A 25,094-nucleotide genomic window follows, 5' to 3' on the forward strand; every position below is an offset into this window, starting at 1 on the left:
AGTGGAAACTTAACATGGTATTTTGGGGAAGAGTCATAACGCAAATTATTTTTCCCGAATATAATTTCTCCGTCCCAAAATAAAGAAACTCTAATTTTTGAAACATCTTCCATTTTTTTTGACTAATTTAGGAGTACAAAATGTAAAAGTTGGATGAAAATTAGAATTTGTGTAAAATACAGAAATTGGTTGAAACTTGAAACTGTTTTTCCTTTCATACAAAATCCGTATTTTTAAGGTTTGAATGCGTTTGAATATTCAATCAACGCATGCATGCAACTAGTGTGTCTTGCAGTATTATGTCAAGTCAAATTAAGTACGGAGCGTTGCATAATGCATGAATTTACTGCTTATATCAATATAGCCCAGTTTATTCTGACATAGCGCAGTAATTTACTGCGTTATGTCAGAATAACGCAGTAGTTTATTGCGTTCTTCTGACATAACACAGTAAATTATTGCGCCATATTTGTTAACGTGTTGTTAATAGGAGTTTCATACGGAAAAACATCATAATTCGAATACAAAATATGCGTTTCATGCTAGCAAGTGTTATATAACATAATTGACGAATTACTACCAACCACAAAAAATTAAGTTACTATGTCATTTTTTTAACCAATTTGAAGATATTAGTCGTATTACAACATTCTCTCCAGGAGACATATTCGACGCAATGGGTAGGACATGAGAATTAGGTAAAGATGTGGAATACTCGAATAACTCGAATGATAGATACAACCAACATTATAACAATATGATGACAAACGAGTGAAATTGGCTTGTTAGGGAGGCTGCAGCATTGGAAGAAAACTTGAGGTCACCAGGGCTTAAAACGCCTAAAAAGATGTGCTATGTCAATGCCTCGTGGGACCCCACAAGAGTTGAATTTTGCTCTTAACTGTTTTCACGAAGAGAACAATCGGATAAAAATACATTGTCTCAAGGTAGAATATGGTCAACATAGTTACGTCAGATTCAGATCCAAGTGGGATTCGGATTGCGAGATGTCCGATGACGATGACGATGATTCCCCATGATATTATTAATACTTGTACTGTATTAAATAAAGTTGGTGGGATCATAGTCATGATCCACAACCTATTGAGTATGATACTTATATAAAGAGCCTTTTGCTACTTAGTATCTACTTAAAATTCAACGTTGAATATAGAAATATAGATTTGTCGGTATTTCCACAGGATTCGTATAGCAGTGGTGATGACAGCTCAAATCAAAGCAACTATTTCGGTAATTCCTCAATCGATAACAGTGATTCGTGCTAGGCGATTTCAAGACCCACCTTTTAATAGAGCATAATGACGATTTTCGTGAGTTGAAATATTCAGATCCACATAAATATTATTATGGTTTATGTTGCGAATGGTCATATTGGTATGCCGAATCACAACGTCTTGTTCGTAACTTGGAAAATTTCAAAGCTCAAATCCCAATAAGGTACTTAATAACCATGCCTCGAATAGGTCCAAAAACTTGTGAGGCTGCTGTACAAAGGATTAGAAAAGAAAACAACAGAATGATAGCAAGATGCTATACATTTTACATGCTAAAGTTGGCCGAAGAACAAGTATCATCAACGGGTAGAGAATTAACATCTATAGAAAAAAGATATGTCTTAAGAAATTCAAAATATTGTTCTGAGGACGATATTAAGGACTTCTATTCTAATGATGATTAACAATATTGTGATTTTAGTTTTATGTTTAATTTATGATGATGTTGTTAATTTGAAGATTAGTATGTTTAGCTTTGCATCAACTCAAGGGCATGAATTGATGAATGTATTTTATGTTTTTTCTTTCTTTGATGATTGTATTTTTACTACTTTCCGTTTGTTATTAATGAACAAGTTTAAGTATTGTTATAACTTAAAGCTAATAACATCAAGTCTTTAAAGAAAAATGGAGTTCGAGCACTTTTCAACCGCTAAAATGATAATCCGAAGTTTTGCTTATCCTTGATGTATTGAGCCTATCTTATTAATCGCACAAAAATAAGTGGGATTCTATATAAAATATTAAAGTTTTGAAGTCGAAATGATTAATCATCATGGGTAAAGTACGTAAAAAGTGTAAAGAAAGGAGTTTAACCAAAAAAAAAAAAGGGGGGTTGGTTGGGGGAGGTCCCCTTTAACGTAAGAAATTCTTGCGTATTAAAGACTTAACTCCGCTGTTACGGTTAAGTTACTGCGTTAAAGGTATGATGGTAAGCTTTTTTTTTTTTTTTAATTTTTTTATTGGGATATTTTGGTTCAAATGGTATTTTTTGGGGTCATTTTGGTTATGGACTCGAATCTTAGCCTATCTAAAAATGTTCTCCTTAAATTTCAATGTTCTAAGAGGGCAAATAAATTATTATATTTGTCTCTTCTTACCTATAGTAAAGTAAATATTCCTCTATCCTTACAATGTACAAGGTTTTTTTTTTTATATAGGCACTAAAAGACAAATTTCATCTCATTTTACTATTATATAAGCAGCAATCGAAAAAATTTATCGTCCTCACATTATCATTTGGTCCTATGAAGCTGCTCCACATGCATGTTACTTTTGACCCTTGTATTCTCATTTTTTTCCTGTTTCATTTTCTTAAGATGGTCCACCCACACTTTGTAATAGGTGTTAACTTTTTGTCAATTCACTCTTGTGTCTTATTCCGTCTACTATTATATTACTATATTATATAAGAGCAAATGTGAGGACTTTTGTAGTCCTCACAATAATTTTTTAATTTTTTAAATTTTTTTTAATTAATTACTTTTATGTTTTAATCTTATTTATTTAAGTCAATTTTTTTATTTTTTATTTTTAAAGTCTACTTTTCAAAAGTTATCGAACAGAAATTTTTGTAGTCCTCACAATAATTTTCAAATTTTTTAAAACTTTTTAATTAATTACTTTTAGGTCCTAATCTTATTTATTTAAGTCAATTTTTTGTTTTTGTTTTTAAAGTCTACTTTTCAAAAGCTATCGAACCTCCTACCTCATTTTTCACGTTCTTTGATTTTTTCGATTGATCTTCGATATCCGCATTTGAGCCCAATTAATCCAGATAATTCGCACCGCATCGCGCCTATTCAGGGGAGCGCTTCCTCCAAAGATTTTTTTCCATATCCATGTTCGAACCACTAATCCACGATTAAGAGAGGAACGTTTTCGCATCCGTTGTACAAGTTAAATTATGTATTTGTCTTAAAAGTTCATTAACTATGTATAGATTATTTATTTAGAACTAAATAACTTTAAAATTAGGATACATAAGTTATAATGTCAAATTCTGGTTCCAAATTTGATTTGAATTAAATAATTTCATCAAAATGGAAGTTAAAATATTAAAGGAGTGAAATGAAAATTTTGCTTTCATATAACTACCCACTTGTGGGACTACAATGGGTATATGGTTGTTGTTGTTGTTGTTGTACACTTGTACTAACACAAATTATATTTCCTTAGTTAAAATATCTACTTTTATATCTTGAGTTTGGGCCCGGACTTAGCACCGGCCTCACATTATTATATAAGCAGCAATCGAAAAGATTTGTCGTCCTCACATAATCATTCGGTCCTATGAAGCTGCTCCACATGCATGTTACTTTTGACCCTTATCTCTTATTCCGTCAATTTCAATTTATATGACACCCTTTCATTTTTAATTTATCTTAAAAAGAATATCATATTTTTATAATTAAAAATAGCTTAATAAAACTTCCGTTACGCCTTTAATGAAATAATTTATAGTCACACAAATATTTAAATTTTGATTTAAACCAAATTTTTTTTAAAATTTCCTTTATTTCTTAACTTTGGTGTCAAATTAAATGGTGCTACATAAACTGGGAAAGGAGAAATATTAGAAAAAAATATATTTCAATTATCTTCCTGAAGAAGTTATAACTATCTTGAATTTTGGTGATTGTATGATGTCATATTTTATTCGTGTTGAATTAGTGCGATTCTTGTGTAATTGATTTTTTTTCCTAACTAATATTTTAAAACTGCATAAGAAGAATTTGCAACAATCTTATCCATCGCCTTTGAAAGATTTATGATGTATTACAAATACTAAAAGTAAAGTTATTAATTGGTGTCATGTATTGTTGAAAATGAAGGAAGTATTATCAGTCAACTTTTAAAAAAAAAAATAGTTTTGTTTAGTTAACTAAGAATGAATATTTTTAGCACAAAATACGTATATGAAGACTTAAATTGATTACTGAGGTTCATTTTAATGAATTTATTTTACCCCTAATTTCGTTTAATAAGCTTAAATCGCCGAATTTAACTAGCATATAAATTTGCCACACGAAATTATGAGTGAAACTAAAACTTAATAAATACCAAAAAAAAATATTTTCATATATAATTAAAGAAATTATCTAGACACAAATTCATAAAAATGCTAATGTTTTTCAATTTATGATCCTCACCGAGTCGTAATTATTTTCCATATTTCAAAATCATGTTGCTTCATAGAATATTAAATTTTACGTTCTTTTATATTTGATAATTCTCCTTCCAAACTTCCTTCCTCATAAATAATTTTTTCTTTAACAAGATATTCAATTTTGTGACTAAGAGGGTTTAATAATTTTAAAGACTTACCAACTAAAAATGCTAAATGTACCATTAGATTAAATTATATATGCCGTAAAAAAATGTGACACGGAATCATATTTTTTTTAATTAAAATTATTATATTTCTATATCATGAGTTTGGCCTGGGCCTCATATAACTAGTAATAATATAAAATAGCACCCATCTCCTAAAGAATAATAAAGATGGAAAAAAAAAATCATCAATACCTTTAAACAACTACACAAAGCCGCTGCTATTTTACGAGGACTTTTGTAGTCCTCACAATAATTTCTCAATTTTTTAAAAACTTTTTAATTAATTACTTTTATGTCCTAATCTTATTTATTTAAGTCAATTTTTTTGTTTTTTGTTTTTAAAGTCTATTTTTCAAAAGCTATGGAACCTAGGGACTTTTGTAGTCCTCACAATAACTTTCAATTTTTTTTAAAACTTTTTAATTAATTACTTTTAGGTCCTAATCTTATTTATTTAAATCAATTTTTTTATTTTTGTTTTTAAAGTCTACTTTTCAAAAGCATCGAACCTCCTACCTCATTTTTCATGTTCTTTGATTTTCTGATTGGTGCTCGATATCGCATTTGAGCCCAATTAATCCGGATAATTCGCACCGCATCGCGCCTATTCGGGGGAGCGCTTCCTCCAAAGATTTTTTTTTCCATATCCATGTTCGAACCCCTAATCTCGATTAAGAGAGATGAACTCCATCTCGCCGCACAAGTTAAATTATGTATTTGTCTTAAAAGTTCATTAACTATGTATAGATTATTTATTTAGAACTAAATGTGAGGACTTTTGTAGTCCTCACAATAATTTCCCAATTTTTTAAAACCTTTTTAATTAATTACTTTTATGTCCTAATCTTATTTATTTAAGTCAATTTTTTTGTTTTTTGTTTTTAAAGTCTACTTTTCAAAAGCTATGGAACCTAGGGACTTTTGTAGTCCTCACAATAATTTTCAAATTTTTTTAAAACTTTTTAATTAATTACTTTTAGGTCCTAATCTTATTAATTTAAGTCAATTTTTTTGTTTTTGTTTTTAAAGTCTACTTTTCAAAAGCTATCGAACCTCCTACCTCATTTTTCACGTTCTTTGATTTTCTGATTGATGCTCGATATCCGCATTTGAGCCCAATTAATCCGATAATTCGCACCGCATCGCGCCTATTCGGGGGAGCGCTTCCTCCAAAGATTTTTTTCCATATCCATGTTCGAACCCCTAATCCACGATTAAGAGGAGCATGACTCCATCTGTTGCACAAGTTAAATTATGTATTTGTCTTAAAAGTTCATTAACTATGTATAGATTATTTATTTAGAACTAAATAACTTAAAATTAGGATACATAAGTTATAATGTCAAATTTTGGTTCCAAATTTGATTTGAATTAAATAATTTCATCAAAATGGAAGTTAAAATATTAAAGGAGTGGAATGAAAATTTTGCTTTCATAGAACTACCCACTTGTTGAATGGGGCTGATGGGTATATGGTGGTTGTTGTTGTTACACTTGTACTAACACAAATTATAATTTTTAGTTAAAATATCTACTTTTTATATGCGAGTTTGGGTAAAGACGGACCTCACATAACTAATATATATATATATATATATATATATATATATATATATATATATATATATATATCCATGACCTTTTTATTTCCTTATTCCTAGGTATCCACAATGGCCAGCAAAATAATGTGAGACCTGGCCCACTTCTCATATCTGTAACTCATACAAAATCTATTAGAAGTCTAAATTACAAGCTTGGCCCTCTAACCATTTTATTGAACTACCATCTCATACATTAAGACATAAATATAATATTCCTAATAATAAATTTACTTAGATATTTTATATATTATATTAATATATAATTATCCGCTTTGATACGAAACCCACTATAATTAAATAATTATAAAAAAGGAAGTAATTCTAAACACTTAAAAAAAAAATATCGGGTTTTTACGATTTGGATCGATCCAAGCAGATTCTATCCAATAATGCTCAGTGTCGGATTATGTTGGGATCAAAATAACAGGACGTCATGTGAAAGCTAATAATTTACAAAACTTAAATGACGATAAATCGGACAACAATAAAAAATATACTAAAAGAAATATAATATTTAATATGGTTTGATCAAGTGGCCTACATATTAAAAAATTAATATAAAAAAACTCCCCCCTAAATAAAATTCTTAATTTAAAAGAAAGCATTAAAAATTATAGAGAGAATAATCTTCCCATAAATAAGACTCTCTAAAAAACTACATTGTGGATGTTATTGTGTTCTTGTTATGGGAAGGAGGAATAGATGTCTAAAACTTTTCCTCCAAACAAGGAATAGCTAATATGAAAGAGAATTATATTTTCCTTTCAGGAAAAGTAAAAGCAATTATGCTAACACTTTAAATTTTCTTCAAGAAAAAAAGACAACTCAAATTTCATAAGAAAATTAGGGCAAAAAAAACTAACATAATGTCGATCCACTTCATATTTCTATGGTTTAGGGCCATCTATTAATTTAACTGGCCATCTATTTAATTTAACTTAACAATCTCTTTAAGCATAGTTAACAGTCAAAATCCTTCTATATTTCCAATGGCAGAGAATGTCTGATTCACAAAAAGAAACAATGTCTAATTTTCCAAAGGACAAAGACCCATCCTCCCTATTCACAGCTCGCTGAACTGTCAACCCCACCCCACTGTCAATAGATGGAAGACAAAGGAGCAACATTTGACGAAGTTTGGGGAGGAAAAAAAAGGGACAGCCATCAAGCAAATCTTGGATATAAAGAAGCAAGTCAAGCTTCTGGTACTCTTTTAAGTTTAGAAGCTCACCATATTGAAGTAGTAGTGACAGTTTTTCCTATGTCGAACTTAAGAAACAATGGTCCACTTTTATTAGATTAGCAAGTACTATTGTACAAATAAAGAGGAAAATTTGGTTAAATTTTATATATCTAGGAGAGACTATAGCTTCTTGGAGATGCTGATGGAGGTGATCTTTGAAATCGGTTATTGGTAATTAGCAACATCCTATGAGTAGAGAGCAACAAACGAAATTGTTAATCTATGTGCTCCTTCAATCGCATCAACTGGTGACAGATTTGCTTTTCAGTTCATAGAAATATTGACTTTTAACTATGGTTAAAAAGATTGTTAAGTTACATAGATCTAAATCATAGAAATGTGAAGTGGACAGGTTGTCCCTCATCTAATCAACATTACTGGACAGAACTGTATCGGTCCGGATCGAAATCCATAAACCATGGTGTGCTTATGAGTGACAAAAAAAAAAAGGAAAGAACAATTGAAGAATCGGCCATTCGGCATGAACTCTATGAGCATTATCGAGCTAAACCGAACGAATTAAAATGAAAAAGAAAAAACCAACTTTCAAAATTAGAAGCATAATTAAGTTATTCCATATTCATTAACTTAACTTTTAATACAGAACTTTGAACATGCTCCCATATATTCGATGTAAAGCACAAAATATTTCCCCAAGACATAAGCAAATAGTAACCAGGCAACGAAATATATTCCAACCTACATATAAAACCAAAAGGAAATAAAAAGCCCACACACCGTCATAGACATAAAGTTTTAATTTATTTATTTTTAAGAAGTCATTTTCCCTTTTGTCCGAAGTGGAGACCAGAGAAATAAAGCTTGGGATTGCTCTCAAAACTAGGCCTTGAAATATAAGCCCCTCCACCACCTGGCGCCTTCATCATCCCACCACCACTTCCCTTGGTGGAGCCACCACCACTGCCACCTTTGGCACCAGCACTTCCACCACCTTTAGCACCAGCACTTCCACCACCTTTAGCACCTCCACCACCACCGCCTTTACCGCCGCCACCTCCTCCTTTACCACCTGGCTTTTCACTTGCTATATAGTAGTAGTTGATAAATAACTCTTATGAATTATAGTAAACTCTTGATCAGCTACGTCTTTATATAGGGAGTTAGTCATTAACTTTTTTTGGGATAAGGTTTAATTAAAGTGAAGCTTACATAATTAGCTATCTTTTATTGGCTTCTAATTAGATATAATAACAAAATGCAAAATTAACAAATGTAGCTACTTTTCTTTTAAAAATGCGTATATTTTTTTTTTTTTGAAATATAGAGAAATACAGTGAACAGTAAACACACTCCAGTAAAATCAGGAACTATTTATGGAACATATTTTTTGAACTATAATGAAATACACGGAAATACAAAATTGGTTGAGTAAAAATAGGCTATACTTTTGGAACAGATTCATTTTTTTTTAAATGTTAAGTTAAATTAAATCAATCATATTTCACGCATTCCATAACAGCTCACAAATCTCTCTCAACTTTTATCACAATCAAAACTTTTTGAATTAAAAAATAACTAAAGATCTGAAAACTTCCAAATATAGAAAAATATATGCTGGGATACAACAAGATATGGTTGATTGTTTAAGAAATAAAAAGTTATAATATGCGTATATACAATGGAATACAATGAAATATATCAGATTCTATTTCATAAATTAAAAATACAAAATGCAGAAATACTGCGAAATAATACACTGAAATATACTGAAAAATTAAATATACTGTTTGTTGATACGTAAATACACTGAAATATACTGAAGTATACTAAACCATTTTATTAAACACTTAGTGGGCATGAAGCTCCACAACTCTCATCAATGGTATTTCTACAACAGCCACCTACTTTCTTTCTCCTGGATGATGCTACAATATCATATTATTATAATCAATGCTATTCTTCACCACTCATAAGCTAAACAACACCACATGATTAGCAAACATAAGAAGGATTTTTCTCTTATCTCGGCATATCCATGGAGATTTAGCAAATGAATTATTATGGCTGAGCTTCGGCCATTGGCTAGAGATCCTCCACTGATTTTCTTGTTGCCACTGGTTTATTTTTGCTTGGAGTGTCAATATCCGCCATTAAAATAGAGAGTCAGAGCTTGTTGAAGATACTTTAACAATAACTGAAAATATTTTTTAAAAAATGAAGAAAAGTGAAGGTAAAGACGATGAAATTTATGAACAATTGAAGAGAAATAGAACAAATAACATAACGAAAATTAGTTACCTGTAGAGATCGGGTAACTGATAAGGAAAAAGAAGAAGAAGAAGAAATCGTGTTAATTATGGTGAAGAATAATGGGAATAAAATACGGTTGTAAATTGAAGATGTGAGAAAAAAATATTTAGAAAAAAAAAAGATTGTGCGTAAGTGGGAGAGAGGTACCTTATTTTTAGGGAAATACACTGCAGTTACAAAAACAAGTTATGGATAGTAATTTGATAAATAATTAAGCTACTAAAAATAATTTTAAAAAAAGGTAGTTATTACTAATAAATAAGTCTTAGAGGTAGTTATGAGCTATACATTTTCCTTAATTAAATTAACCATATAATAGTTATAGAGCCTATTTGGATGGGCTTAAAAAAGCAGATTATAAGCTAAAAAGAGCTCATAAGCTGCTTTTTTAAATTAAGCCAAATGGGTCAACTTATTTTTTTAAACTTATTTTAAACGCAAAATAACTTATAAGCTGACCAGTCAAATACTTAAAAAAGCTAAAAACAGCTTATAAGCTATTTCCAGTAACTTATAAGCTAAGAAAAATTGGCTCATAGTACTATTAGGCTAGGGGTTGTGTCTATCAAATGGTTTTAATTTTACCTTTTCCTATGTGGGGAACAAAGACGTGTAATCACCTTTATCATTTCTTTAATTAAAAGAGTGATGGATTTCCAGTTGGAATGTTGACAAATGATTACACAATTTAGGAGTAAATATTTCAAAAAGTCACTTAAATATGAAGAATTATATAGTAAAATCATTGAACTTTGTTTTGTATTAATGAACAAATTTAAGTATTGCTATAACTTAAAGCTAATAACATCAAGTCTTTAAAGAAAAATGGAGTTCTAGGACTTTTCAACCGCTAAAATGATAATCCGAAGTTTTGCTTATCCTTGATGTATTGAGCCTATCTTATTAATCGCACAAAAATAAGTGGGATTCTATATAAAATATTAAAGTTTCGAAGTCCCGAAGCATGATTAATCTATGGCTAAAGTACGTAAAAAAATGTAAAGAAAGAGGAGTTTAACCAAAAGAAAAAAAGGGGGGGTTGGTTGGGGGGAGGTCCCCTTTAACGTAGTAAATTTCTGCATTAAAGGACTTAACTCCGCCGTTACGGTAAAGTTACTGCATTAAAGGTATGATGGTAAGCTTTTTTTATTTTTTTTAATTTTTTATTGGAATATTTTGGTTCAAATGATATTTTTTGGGGTCATTTTAGTTATGGACTCGGATCTTAGCCTATCTAAAAATGTTCTCCTTAAATTTCAATGTTCTAAGAGGGCAAATAAATTATTATATTTGTCTCTTCTTACCTATAGTAAAGTAAATATTCCTCTATCCTTACAATGTACAAGGTTTTTTTTTTTTTTCTATAGGCACTAAAAGACAAATTTCATCTCATTTTACTATTATATAAGCAGCAATCGAAAAGATTTGTCGTCCTCACATTATCATTTGCTCCTATGAAGCTGCTCCACATGCATGTTACTTTTGACCCTTGTATTCTCATTTTTTTCCTGTTTCATTTTCTTAAGATGGTCCACCCACACTTTGTAATAGGTGTAACTTTTTGTCAATTCACTCTTATCTCTTATTCCGTCTGCTATTATATAAGCAGCAATCGAAAAGATCTGTCGTCCTCACATAATTATTTGGTCCTATGAAGCTGCTCCACATGCATGTTACTTTTGACCCTTGTATTCTCATTTTTTCCTGTTTCATTTTCTTAAGATGGTCCACCCACACTTTGTAATAGGTGTAACTTTTTGTCAATTCACTCTTATCTCTTATTCCGTCTACTATTATATAAGCAGCAATCGAAAAGATCTGTCGTCCTCACATAATTATTTGGTCCTATGAAACTGCTCCACATGCATGTTACTTTTGACCCTTGTATTCTCATTTTTTTCCTGTTTCATTTTCTTAAGATGGTCCACCCACACTTTGTAATAGGTGTAACTTTTTGTCAATTCACTCTTATCTCTTATTCCGTCTACTATTATATAAGCAGCAATCGAAAAGATCTGTCGTCCTCACATAATTATTTGGTCCTATGAAACTGCTCCACATGCATGTTACTTTTGACCCTTGTATTCTCATTTTTTTTCCTGTTTCATTTTCTTAAGATGGTCCACCCACACTTTGTAATAGGCGTAACTTTTGGTGAATTCACTCTTATCTCTTATTCCGTCTATTTCAATTTATATGACATCCTTTCCTTTTTAATTTATCTTAAAAAAAATATCATATTTTTATAATTAAAAATAGCTTAATAAAACTTCCGTTACGCCTTAATGAAATAATGTATAGTCACACAAATATCTAAATTTTAATTTAAACCAAAAATTTTAAAAAATTTCCTTTATTTCTTAATTTTGGTGTCAAATCAAATGGTGCTACATAAACTGGGAAAGGAGAAATATTAGAAAAAAATATATTTCAATTATCATCTTGAAGAAGTTATAACTATCTTGAATTTTGATGATTATATGATGTCATATTTTATTTGTGTTGAATTAGTGTGATTCTCGTCTAATTGATGTTTTTTCCTAACTAATTTTTTGAAACTGCATAAAAGATTTGCGGCAATTTTATCCATCGCCTTTGAAAGCTTTATGATGTATTACAAATACTAAAAGTAAAAGTTATTAATTGGTGTCATGTAGTATTGAAAATGAAGGTAGTATTATCAGTCAACTTTTAAAAAAAAAAATAGTTTTGTTTAGTTAACTAGGAATGAATATTTTTTAGCACAAAATACGTATATGAAGAATTAAATTGATTACTGAGGTTCCTTTTAATGAATTTATTTTACCCCTAATTTCGTTTAATAAGCTTAAATCGCAACATTCAACTAGCATATAACCTTGCCACATGAAATTATGAGTGAAACTAAAACATAATAAATACCAAAAAAATTATTTTCATTTATAACTAAAGAAATTATCTGCACGGAAATTCATAAAAATGCTAATGTTTTTCAATTTATGATCCTCACCGAGTCGTAATTATTTTCCATATTTCAAAATCATGTTGCTTCATAGAATATTAAATTTTACGTTCTTTTATATTTGATAATTCTCCTTCCAAACTTCCTTCCTCATAAATAATTTTTTCTTTAACAAGATATTCAATTTTGTGACTAAGAGGGTTTAATAATTTTAAAGACTTACCAACTAAAAATGCTAAATGTACCATTAGATTAAATTATATATGCCGTAAAAAAATGTGACACGGAATCATATTTTTTTAATTAAAATTATCATATTTCTATATCATGAGTTTGGCCTGGGCCTCATTTAACTAGTAATAATATAAAATAGCACCCATCTCCTAAAGAATAAGAGCACATTTGGATGGGCACATACTTTATAAGTACGCAAAAGTTTATAATGCCTAAAAAATAAGTTGGGATAGTCTAACTTATTTTTTTTTGGCTTTATAGTCGTTTTCAGCTTATGTTCGCTTTAGATAAAATTTTTAAGTCAAATGGCTAATTATTTTTTTGAAATTATTTTAAGACAAAATGACTTTAAGTTAGCCAACAAACAAAAAAAAAACGAACTTTTATAAGCCAAACTTATAAGCCAATTCAAACGGGCTCTAATAAAGATGGGGAAAAAAAAAATCATCAATACCTTTAAACAACTACACAAAGCCGCTGCTATTTTACCCAAATCCCTCCTATGCGTGATACATATATATCTTCCTTAAACAACTCCATCACCTTTTTATTTCCTTATTCCTAGGTATCCACAATGGCCAGCAAAATAATGTGGGACCTGGCCCACTTCTCATATCTGTAACTTATACAAAATCTATTAGAAGTCTAAATTACAAGCTTGGCCCTCTAACCATTTTATTGAACTACCATCTCATACATTAAGACATAAATATAATGTTCCTAATAATAAATTTACTTAGATATTTTATATATTATATTAATATATAATTATCCGCTTTGATACGAAACCCACTATAATTAAATAATTATAAAAAAGGAAAGTAATTCTAAACACTTAAAAAAAATATCGGGTTTTTACAGATTTGGATCTGATCCGGTACAGTTCTATCCAATAATGCTCAGTGTAGGATTATGTTGGGATCAAAATAACAGGGTGTCATGTGAAAGCTAATAATTTACAAAACTTAAATGACGATAAATCGGACAACAACAACAAATATACTAAAAGAAACATAATATTTAATATGGTTTGGTCAAGTGGCCTACATATTAAAAAATTAATATAAAAAAACTCCCCCCTAAACAAAATTCTTAATTTAAAAGAAAGCATTAAAAATTATAGAGAGAATAATCTCCCCATATATAAGACTCTCTAAAGAACTACATTGTGGATGTTATTGTGTGTTCTTGTTATGGGAAGAGAGGTATAGATGTCTAAAACTTTTCCTCCAAACAAGGAATAGCTAATATGAAAGAGAATTATATTTTCCTTTCAGGAAAAGTAAAAGTAATTATGCTAACACTTTAATTTTTCTTCAAGAAAAAAAGAAAACTCAAATTTCATGTTAAAAATCAGGGCAAAAAAACCTAACATATTAGATGAGGCCTGAGGGAGGGATACATGTCGATCCACTTCATATTTCTATGGTTTAGGGCCATCTATTAATTTAACTGGCCATCTATTTAATTTAACTTAACAATCTCTTTAAGCATAGTTAACAGTCAAAATCCTTCTATATTTCCAATGGCAGAGAATGTCTGATTCACAAAAAGAAACAATGTCTAATTTTCCAAAGGACAAAGACCCATCCTCCCTATTCACAGCTCGCTGAACTGTCAACCCCATCCCACCATCAATAGATGGAAGACAAGGGAGCAACATTTGACGAAGTTTGGGGAGGAAAAAAAAAAGGGACAGCCATCAAGCAAATCTTGGATATAAAGAAGCAAGTCAAGCTTCTGGTACTCTTTTAAGTTTAGAAGCTCACCATATTCAAGTAGTAGTGACAGTTTTTCCTATGTCGAACTTAAGAAACAATGGTCCACTTTTATTAGATTAGCAAGTACTATTGTACAAATAAAGAGGAAAATTTGGTTAAATTTTATATATCTAAGAGAGACTATAGCTTCTTGGAGATGCTGATGGAGGTGATCTTTGAAATCGGTTATTGGTAATTAGCAACATCCTATGAGTAGAGAGCAACAAACGAAAATGTTAATCTATGTGCTCCTTCAATCGTATTAACTGGTGACAGATTTGCTTTTCAGTTCATAGAAATGTTGACTTTTGACTTTTAACTATGGTTAAAAAGATTGTTAAGTTAAATAGATCTAAATCATAGAAATGTGAAGTGGATAGGTTGTGCCTCATCTAATCAACATTACTGGACAGAACTGTATCGGTCCGGATCGAAATCCATAAACCATGGTGTGCTTATGAGTGAAAAAAAAAGGAAAGAACAATTGAAGAATCGGCCATTCAGCATGAACTCTATGAGCATTATCGAGCTAAACCGAACGAATTAAAATGAAAAAGAAAAAACCAACTATCAAAATTAGAAGCATAATTAAGTTATTCCATATTCATTAACTTAGCTTTTAATACAGAACTTTGTACATGCTCCATTATATTCGATGTAAAGCACTAAATATTTCCCCAAGACATAAGCAAATAGTAACCAGGCAACGACATTTATTCCAACCTACATATAAAACCAGAAGGAAATAAAAAGCCCACACACTATCATAGACATAAAGTTTTAATTTATTTATTTTTAAGAGTCATTTTCCCTTTTGTCCGAAGTGGAGACCAGAGAAATAAAGCTTGGGATTGCTCTCAAAACTAGGCCTTGAAATATAAGCCCCTCCACCACCTGGCGCCTTCATCATCCCGCCACCACTTCCCTTGGTGGAGCCACCACCGCTGCCACCTTTGGCACCAGCACTTCCTCCACCACCACCACCTTTAGCACCTCCACCACCGCCGCCTTTACCGCCGCCACCTCCTCCTTTACCACCTGGCATTTCACTTGCTATATAGTAGTAGTTGATAAATAACTCTTATGAATTATAGTAAACTCTTGATCAGCTATGCCTTTATATAGGGAGTTAGTAATTAACTTTTTTTGGGATAAGGTTTAATTAAAGTGAAACTTACATAAATAGCTATCTTTTATTGGCTTCTAACTAGATATAACTATAAAATGCAAAATTACCAAATGTAGCTACTTTTCTTTAAAAACTCGTATATTTTTTTTTTTTTGAAATATAGAGAAATACAGTGAACAGTAAATACGCTCCAGTAAAATCAGGAGCTATTTATGGAACAAATTTTTTGAACTATAGTGAAATACACGGTAATACAAAATTGGGTTGAGTAAAAATAGGCTATATGTTTGGAAATGATTTTTTTTTAATGGTAAGTTAAATTAACAGCTCACAAATCTCTCTCAACTTTTATCACAATCAAAATTTTTTGAATTCAAAAATAACTAAAGATCTGAGAAATTCCAAATATAGAAAAATATATGTTGGAATACAATGAAATATGAACGATTGTTTAAGAAATATAAAGTTATAGTATCCGTATATACAATAGAATACAATGAAATATATCAGATTATATTTCATTAATTAAAAATACAAAATGTAGAAATACAGCGAAATAATACATTAAAATATATTGAAAAATTAGATATACTGTTTGTTGATACACTGAAATATCTTTGAAGTATACTAAACCATTTTATCAAACACTTAGTGGGCATGAAGCTTCACAACTCTCATCAATGGTGTTTCTACAACAATCACCTATTTTTTCTCCTGGATGATGCTACAATATCATATTGCTATAATCAATACTATTCTTCACCACTCATAAGCTAAACAACACCACATGATTAGCAAACATAAGAAGGATTTTCCTCTTATTTCGGCATATCCATGGAGATTTAGCAAATGAATTGTTATGGCTGAGCTTCAGCCATTGGCTGGAGATCCTCCACTGCTTTTCTTGTTGCCACTGGTGTATTCTTGCTTGGAGTGTCAATATCCGCCATTAAAATAGAGAGTCAGAGCTTGTTGAAGATACTTTAACAATAACTGAAAATATTTAAAAAAAAATGAAGAAAAGTGAAGGTAAAGACGATGAAATTTCTGAATAATTGAAGAGAAATAGAACAAATAACATAACGAAAATTAGTCACCTATAGAGATTGGGTAATTGATAAGGAGGAGGAGGAGGAAGAAGAAGAAGAAGAAGAAATCGTGTTAATTATGGTGAAGAATAATGGGAGTAAAATACAGTTGTAAATTGAAGATGTGAGAAAAAAATATTTAGAAAAAAGAATTGTGGGTAAGTGGAAGAGCGGTACCTTATTTTTAGGGAAATACAGTGCAGTTACAAAAATAAGTTATAGATAATAATTTGATAAATAATTAAGCTACCAAAAATAATTTTAAAAAAAGATAGTTATTATTAATAAATAAGTTTTAGAGGTAGTTATGGGCTATAAATTTTCCTTAATTAAATTACCCATATAATAGTTATAGAGCTTGTTTGGATGGGCTTAAAAAAGCAGCTTATAAGCTGAAAAGTGCTTATAAGCTGCTTTTTTAAACTAAGCCAAACAGGCCAATTTACTTTTTTGAATTTATTTTAAGCACAAAATGACTTATAAGCTGCCAGTTAAATACTCAAAAAAGCTAAAAATGACTTATAAGCTGTTTTCAGTAACTTATAAGCTAAGCAAAATTGGCTCACAGTACTATCAGGCTAGAGGTTGTGTCTATCCAAATGGTTTTACTTTTACCTTTTCCTAAATGGGGGACAAAGACCTAGTGCAATCACCTTTATCATTCCTTTAATTAAAAGAGTGATGGATTTCCAGTTGGAATGCTGACAAATGATAGCACAATTCAGGAGTAAATATCTCAAAAACTATCTAATTATGAAGAATTATGTAGTAAAATCATTGAATTTTATTTTGTATTATTAAAGTCACTCAACTTAGAATTTTTCTCTCATAAAATCACTCAACCAAATTTGTCATTAAAAAACTTCACTTTTCCCTCTTAACATTTTGGGTTTGAGAAATAATATACCCTTCATTTTTTGAATGAGATAAACTTCCTTGATCTCAAATCAATGACTAGAAATGAGTTGAATTGTTGCATATATTTCTAAACTGTCTTAATTGCTGTTAATATAAAAAGTTATGATCTAACTGGTTAGACTTTTATATTGTTTTTTATTTAATTAATTATGAATATCTGAGCAATAACAAAAAAAAATGGGTTTAGACTAGCAAAGAATAATCTATATATAATATAAAGCTAGGCATTGACAAGGTGATGTGTCACCTTTCTATGGCCTCCATTGGTATTTATCTTTTTTCTCCTTTTTTCTTTAATTTCTCTTCATAATTTACTAACTAAATGGATTAATAAACCTTTTAAAGTAAATATTCATTTTTAATAATTCCATTAACCGTTTGTATGAGTCCATGTAAAGCAATAAAGCCAAAGTAACTGTTTATCTAAGCCAACCCACGTTGCAGTAATTATAAATTTTTATTTCCAACTTTTCATATTCATATACTTATAAATTTCTGCTTAATTTCTTTAAATTGATGGTACTTACGAATGATAAATAGCCTCGGTACAGCTTAAACGATTAGAACCTTTTAATAATATTGTAATTTAATAATATTGTAATTGTTACAACCTTTTAAACGATTGTCATAAAGAAGTTGCAAACGTGATGTTGTTTTCTTTTGAGAAATGCCATTTAATTTAAGAAAATTCAAATTGACGGTTTTTCTACCCAAACGTCACATTAGTTTGCTCATCTATATTAGGAGCATCTTTACCGGAGGAACTCTTCCTCTTCAAAGTTTCTATGGAGTGTAAATTCTCTCCAAATTTATAGTTTTTATTGTACAATTTTCGTTCTTTCATTGTATATATTTTTTTTATTTTGAGATTATACATGAGATATAGAAGTTTTTCACAAAATTGAGTATTTTTCTCTTTGTATATTTTGAGATTATTTAGAGTGTGCGAGTTAATTTTGGGTACCCATATTGGAACAGAGTATCTTAATTTCTATTTTCTTTGGTAAAAGATGGGGTTTTTACCGTAAACCCTCCACAAGATGTATGATTTTTTGTTACATAAATAGGATCTTGGATATAAATTCATTAGTCTACTACTATTAGTTTTCTTCCTTCCAAAAGAAATGAAATGGTTCCACATAATCTTGACTTATATACAGCTTGGTGCATGTCATCCTCGTGGTGTTTTGTCGGTAACCCCTTATGTTTCCTTTTTGAGATTTTGAAGCATACAGTTCATTTTTACAGTTCTTCTAATGCACCTTTTATTGTCCAAGCTCCTCTCCTCTTCTTTCTCGCATGTCTCTTTTCTTTTTTCGAATAATTATCTTACTTCTTTATTAATCATGATATGTTAATCTATTTTGTTTTATGAATGGAAGAAAATGAAATAAGACCGAGGAAGATAGCAAAGAGAAGAAAGAATAATTTCAAACCAGGGAGTAAAAATGGACCTTGTATGATTCCCCCCCCCCCCCCCCCCCCACACTTTATATATGGACTTACATGCAAAAATATTGCTTTTCCTTTGCTCCTTTTATCGCCCTTTATTTTCCAAGGAGAATGGAGCTTTGGATCATTCTTATGTATGGTTAGTGTTGTATTGTATTATTTTGATGAATACAACGTTTGGATGGATTGTATTTTTTCATCGTTATATAATGTTAGACATCAACAATTTGAAGGACAAACGTACAAGAAAAATAGGTTACAGTGTAGAGCTATTATTAAAAAGTATGGTAAATGAAAACACCAAATCAGTCATTACATAAAATGAGACTTTTAGTCGTTAGGTAACGTTTAACAATATAATATAGTAAAATTCAGTAGCGATCAAAACGAACATTATATTTAAAGTAACAACACAATACAATACAATGGGTAACAACCATCCAAACAATCTGTTAGAGTTTTGTTCTAAGCTTTTATAGATGAAATTTTGAAAATGAATGAACATATTTTTAAGGATTTTGTGCAATTTAGTATAGTTCGATGCTTTTGAGAAAAAATGATAAAGAAAGAAATGAAATACGTGAAAAAAAAACACTAAAAATAATTAAGCAGAGAAGTATGAGAGCTGGAAATAATAAGAATATAAAAAAATAAAGGTACTCCAAAATAGAGAGAGAAGTACGGCAAAATGAATAGTTATTTGAGACGAATCTTTTACACTTCAATTCGGTTTAGACTTTAAACAAAGAGAAATGATATAAAAGTACCAAATTTAACACTACGATGAAGGGAAAAGTTACATACATTTATATAAAAATTTAAACATCAGTTCTTCTTCAATTTCATTTCATCGTTTACATAGTTTTTAACGAAGATAAGTCTTTATCTGTACCTCTATTTTATTAATACAAAAATCAAATTAGAGTTGCAACTAATAGCAACTAATCTAATCCATTTGAATAGGAAAAATAATAAAGCGTTTCAAATTTGTGAAATTTAAAATAAATCGTAATATTCCATAATTACAAAAAATAATTAGCTTATAAATTTAGTGAGGTCCTTTACTACCGCGCGAAGCGCGGACCTATTCCCTAGTTCATTATAATTGAATGTCACCTGTAGGCTGGATGAGTCCCAAATGCTTTTAAGTTTGTGTTGCCATCTTTATTAAGCTTAATCAATCTGCGATACTACAAAGAAAAGAATGAGACAGTGTGAGACCGATCATTTGGCTGTATCTAGTTAGCCGTGTCTAGAACTAGTCAGACAATTCAGATAAATTAAATTTACAAATTTTAGGATATCTGGTCAATCCATATGGATACATTAGCATGTAAATAGTAAAATTTTACCCAATGTCAGTGGTAATTGGGTCGGGTCAGTAGATCGGATTTCCTTGTATCGGTTATAATGGGATTTTTAATGTTTTATGATTTTGACAACGATAAAATATCGTCATATCAGTTAAGCGCCAGCGAAGTGCGGTGAGTGACTTTGTGTGTAAAATGACATAAATGTAGAGACTTTTCTATCACAAAATAAAGAAAAGTAGTTTTCTTGCACAATTTCTATTAGTTGAGTGACCTTTTGAATAATCAATGCTACTATTGACACTAGAAGTATTTATGTGATTCACTGGAAGAGAAACTTCTAACCAAAAAATTAAAGTCATTTGCTGCATATATGGCTAGACGATTATAGCCTAGGCAGTAGAAATATGTACTAACTTATAACCTGTTTGGGCCAAGCTTATTTTTTCCCAAAAATATTTATTTTTTTCCATTAATGTTTTTTTTTTTTTAAAAAAAAGAGGTGTTTGGCCAAATTTTTGGGAGAAAATAAGTACTTTTGGGGATTAGCCGAAACATTTTTCAGAAGCTAAAAAAATAGCTTTTGCCTAAAAACGCTTTTTTAAAAAGCACTTTTGAGAAAAATGCACTTAGAAACACTTTTCAGTAGCTTGGCCAAACACTAATTGTTGTTCAAAAGTGCGTTTAAAATTAAGTAGCTAAACACAAACCGCTTTTCGCCAAAAGTACTTTCTTGAAAAGTACTTTTGGAAAAAAAAAAAAACACCTTTCAGAATAAGCTGATTTTAGAAGTTTGACCAAATAGGCTATTAGGCTGGATTAAATTTCCGCTCACTTCTTGTTAAATCTTGTCATAATGGTTTCTAACTCTGTCCTAGCTGGTGTAAAAATTTACTTTCCTTCCACTTTATGATTTAATTAATGGTAGAAATACTTACTTCCTTTTTGGCTAGGAATATTCTAACATTTAGTTTCATTTAAAGTCTAATTACTACATTAGTTATAAAATATTTAGTTTTTTTTTAGTTTAGTATCTATAAGGAAAATAATATATTTTCTTTTATTTTATTGTCTTTATTTCCCTATAAATAGAGATGTAGTATTTTATTTTTCAATTCAAGAAATAATTCAAAAATCAATATAAAGAGTTATAGTTTATTCTCTCTCCAATTTTCTCTCTCGTTTTTTCCATTCCATAACAGCTAGAAATCCTAAATTACTACATTACTTTTTTATGATTTGTACTCGAGCATGAGAGGGATTCTAGTGGCTATCTGTATTTTAAATTAAATTTAAAAAATGTTTATATTGATTAGGAGGCTCCTGGTGCCTCGTTATGTCTAATTAAATTTATGAAATGTTTAAATTGGTCATCAGTCACATGACTCTGTTTGGTTGTGTCGCAAAAAGAATGAGCATGATAATACGGAGAAGTTTTGCTTCAAGAATCAAATAAACCCATTTTTTTTGTAATTGCCTAGACTGTCATAATTAATTAAAGAAAAATACCATAAAAGACTAATTAGTTAAATCATTTTTTTTTATATTAATAGCAATCAAGACATTTTAAAAATATATACAACAATTCAACTTATTTCTAGCCATTGATTTAAGATCAAGGGAGTTTATTATCCCATTCAAAAAGCGAAGGATGTATTATTTCCCAAACCCAAAATGTTAAGGGAGCAAAGTAGAATTTTAATGACAAATTTTGGTTGAGTGATTTTATAAGAGAAAAGCTTTAAGTTGAATGACTTTATTGATACAAAACAAAGTTCAATGACTTTGCTATATAATTACTGATAGTTGCGTGACCTTTTGAGATATTTGCTCCACAATCTAGTCCACTTTACATTATACAACAAGAAAATCAAATTGTTTCACTTAATTAATAGTAATATAGATATAGGATCCAAACCTTAATAATGTTCAATTCAATGGGATAGTTCTTATTTTACAGGGTGTAGTGCACTCACTTTTTATCACACAATTTAGTCCGACTCCAGTTTACACTGCTAAACAAGAAAATCAAATAAAAGATGCTTTACATCTGTTTTTTCCAGACTACTACTTGTGTTGGGGTGAGAAAAAAATTACTATCCAAGACAATTGATTATTTTAATCAATTAGAACACAATCATTGTACTTATAGTGTCATTTTTTCATAAATATAACTAAACCAAATAAAACCCTTCTATCATTTTTTCATAAATATAACTAAACCAAATAAAACCCTTCTAATATATGTGCTTGTCATTATCACTTAATCAATTATTGGCGACAATTACATCTAACTTTCTTGCAATACTGTTCTTCCTTATTTATCATAGGTCATTAATGATTTTATAGCTAACAGAATTAACACTAAATAACTAAAACAATAACTCAGGAGGAAAGCTTGTTGTAGATTATACTTGGAATTTCCTCAAATGCCTATTAAAAGCTTATTTGTAGAAAACCCTACTTGTGAGGGATAAAAAGGGAATGCCATCAAAAAATGAGGGGAAGAAAATGGTGGACAGTGCACTGGAACTTAGATTCTAATTGTAAAAAACAGATCTCAAAAGTTTACAATCCTTTTAAAAAAAAAAAAAAAAAAAAAAGATTAGCAGGTTAAAAGGGGAAAATCGAATAACAGAAGAAACAACAGAAACATATTAAGAAGGCAAAAGTCATAGATAGCCCCCTAAACTTTGTCACATTTTCTTCTGGGGTACCTAAACCGAGAGTTGTACCTGTTGGGTACCTAAACCAATTCAAATTCGATTCCATTGGGTACCTTTTTCACAATAATCAGCAAAATTAAGAAGGTGTATTAGACTCTCCATGACGTGATAACTTTGTCAAATGAAAACGTGACACGTAGCGGTGGGGTCCATCATAATAATTAAAAAAAAAAATTATACACCCCCCCTAAAATTTTCATCTCCTTCGCCCCCCACCCCCCCCACCCCCCCCGCCACCCAACTGCAAAAGAAATCGGCCGCCGCTCCCCCACCACTGGCCACCGCACCACCACCCCCAACCACCGTCCCCCCACCCCACCAATAAATTATTCCCCTTTTCTTCTCTTATATAGGTCTATCAATGTCTTTACAAGACCCACCAACCTTTAATGAAAGGTGAGATTAAAAAAAAAAAAAGTCATAGTAATGGTGAATCCCCATTTTTTCCAGTGAACAAGATGGTAATGCTACTTTTCAGATCTAAAAAGGACAATAAAAATAGTGGTAAGAAATAACATCCAATTCACAAATTAATTTTATATAAATAATCAAAAGAAATGAAGTGTTATAATGAAGAAGAAGAGGATAAAAAAAAAAAAAAAAAAAAAGGAAGAAGAAGAAGAGGAGAAGAGAACGTACAGTGGAGTGGAGAATATTTTGGGCGAAAGGGGAGGGGGGGGGTGGGGTCAGGGGACAGATGGGCGGCGGGGGGGGGGGGGGAGTGCAGGTGGGTTAGTTTTTTATTTATTTATCTATTAAATTTTATTTAAAAGAGATAAAATTTCAACAAAAAAAATTTAAGGAAAAAAGGATTGTCCACATGCCCAACAAAAAGTGGACTCAATTCTTTGTGCCATGTAGGCGCCACGTAGGCAAAAGGTACCCAATGGGATCATTTGGACTGGTTTAGGTACCCAATAGGTACAACCCTCGATTTAAGTACCCCATAGGAAAATGTCTCAAAGTTTAGGAGGCTATATATGACTTTTGCCTATTAAGAATTGGCTAAGGTAAAAACATATCCACATCGGATATTAACACAAAATCAATGGATGCGTTACATGTGTTTAAATATATACAATCATCACTTGACCATGGTTAATTACAGTAATATAGAGTTAATATCTCAGATGGTCACTTAACTATGTCTAGTTCACTCAAAAAGTCATTCAACGTTATTTTCTAACTAGAAAGTCACTCAACTATAGTTACTTCACTTAGAAAGTCACTCAACTTTATTTTTTAACTACAAAGTTACTCAAATATTAGTGTATCACATAAAAAATACTCAACCAATTTAAGTGATTTTTTAATTAAATTTTATTAATATAATTTTTTTATTTAAAGTCAAAATTGCAAAAAGTCAATTTGGCGCATTTTTACTCTGTTCATATTTGCAGGTGCGCATATTTCTTCTCCGTCTCTTCAACACTGTTATTTTTTCATGTGCTTCTATTATTTTTACTGTGCTTGGAAAGCTGAACAATAGTAGTATACTGTATCATCTTTTGGGTTATTGATTTGGTGGTCTGAGCATATTTCTCTAATCATAAAAAAGTCTTGGGAATACATTTTTAGTGAGGCGGATCAATAAAATAGTTAAAATGGGCATTCTCACTTTTTTTAGGTCTTACAGTTTTGGTTTTCTACGGATAATATAATCTAATTGACTTTATATCATGTAATTGGCTATTTCAAGTATAACCTCAATTACCACATAACAAATAATTTCAATTATAACCACAATTGAGCACACCAATCACAAAGGCAAACAATCCGATTATGCAATT

General features: G+C 30.4%; 1 protein-coding gene across 1 annotated transcript; it reads right to left on the reverse strand.

Annotated features, from left to right (window-relative positions):
• Window positions 1-8,027: 8,027 nt before the first annotated feature.
• Window positions 8,028-15,770, reverse strand: LOC132067574 (glycine-rich protein DOT1-like). Its single transcript, XM_059460845.1, has 2 exons — window positions 15,624-15,770; window positions 8,028-8,427 (listed from the first exon to the last, which is right to left on the reverse strand). Exons 1-2 carry the CDS (start codon window positions 15,724-15,726, stop codon window positions 8,255-8,257), a joined length of 276 nt encoding a protein of 91 aa, XP_059316828.1. The 5' UTR covers window positions 15,727-15,770; the 3' UTR covers window positions 8,028-8,254.
• Between the last annotated feature and the right edge of the window lie 9,324 nt (window positions 15,771-25,094).

This window comes from Lycium ferocissimum, chromosome 8 (assembly GCF_029784015.1).
Source record: "Lycium ferocissimum isolate CSIRO_LF1 chromosome 8, AGI_CSIRO_Lferr_CH_V1, whole genome shotgun sequence".
NCBI classification, from domain to species: domain Eukaryota; kingdom Viridiplantae; phylum Streptophyta; class Magnoliopsida; order Solanales; family Solanaceae; genus Lycium; species Lycium ferocissimum.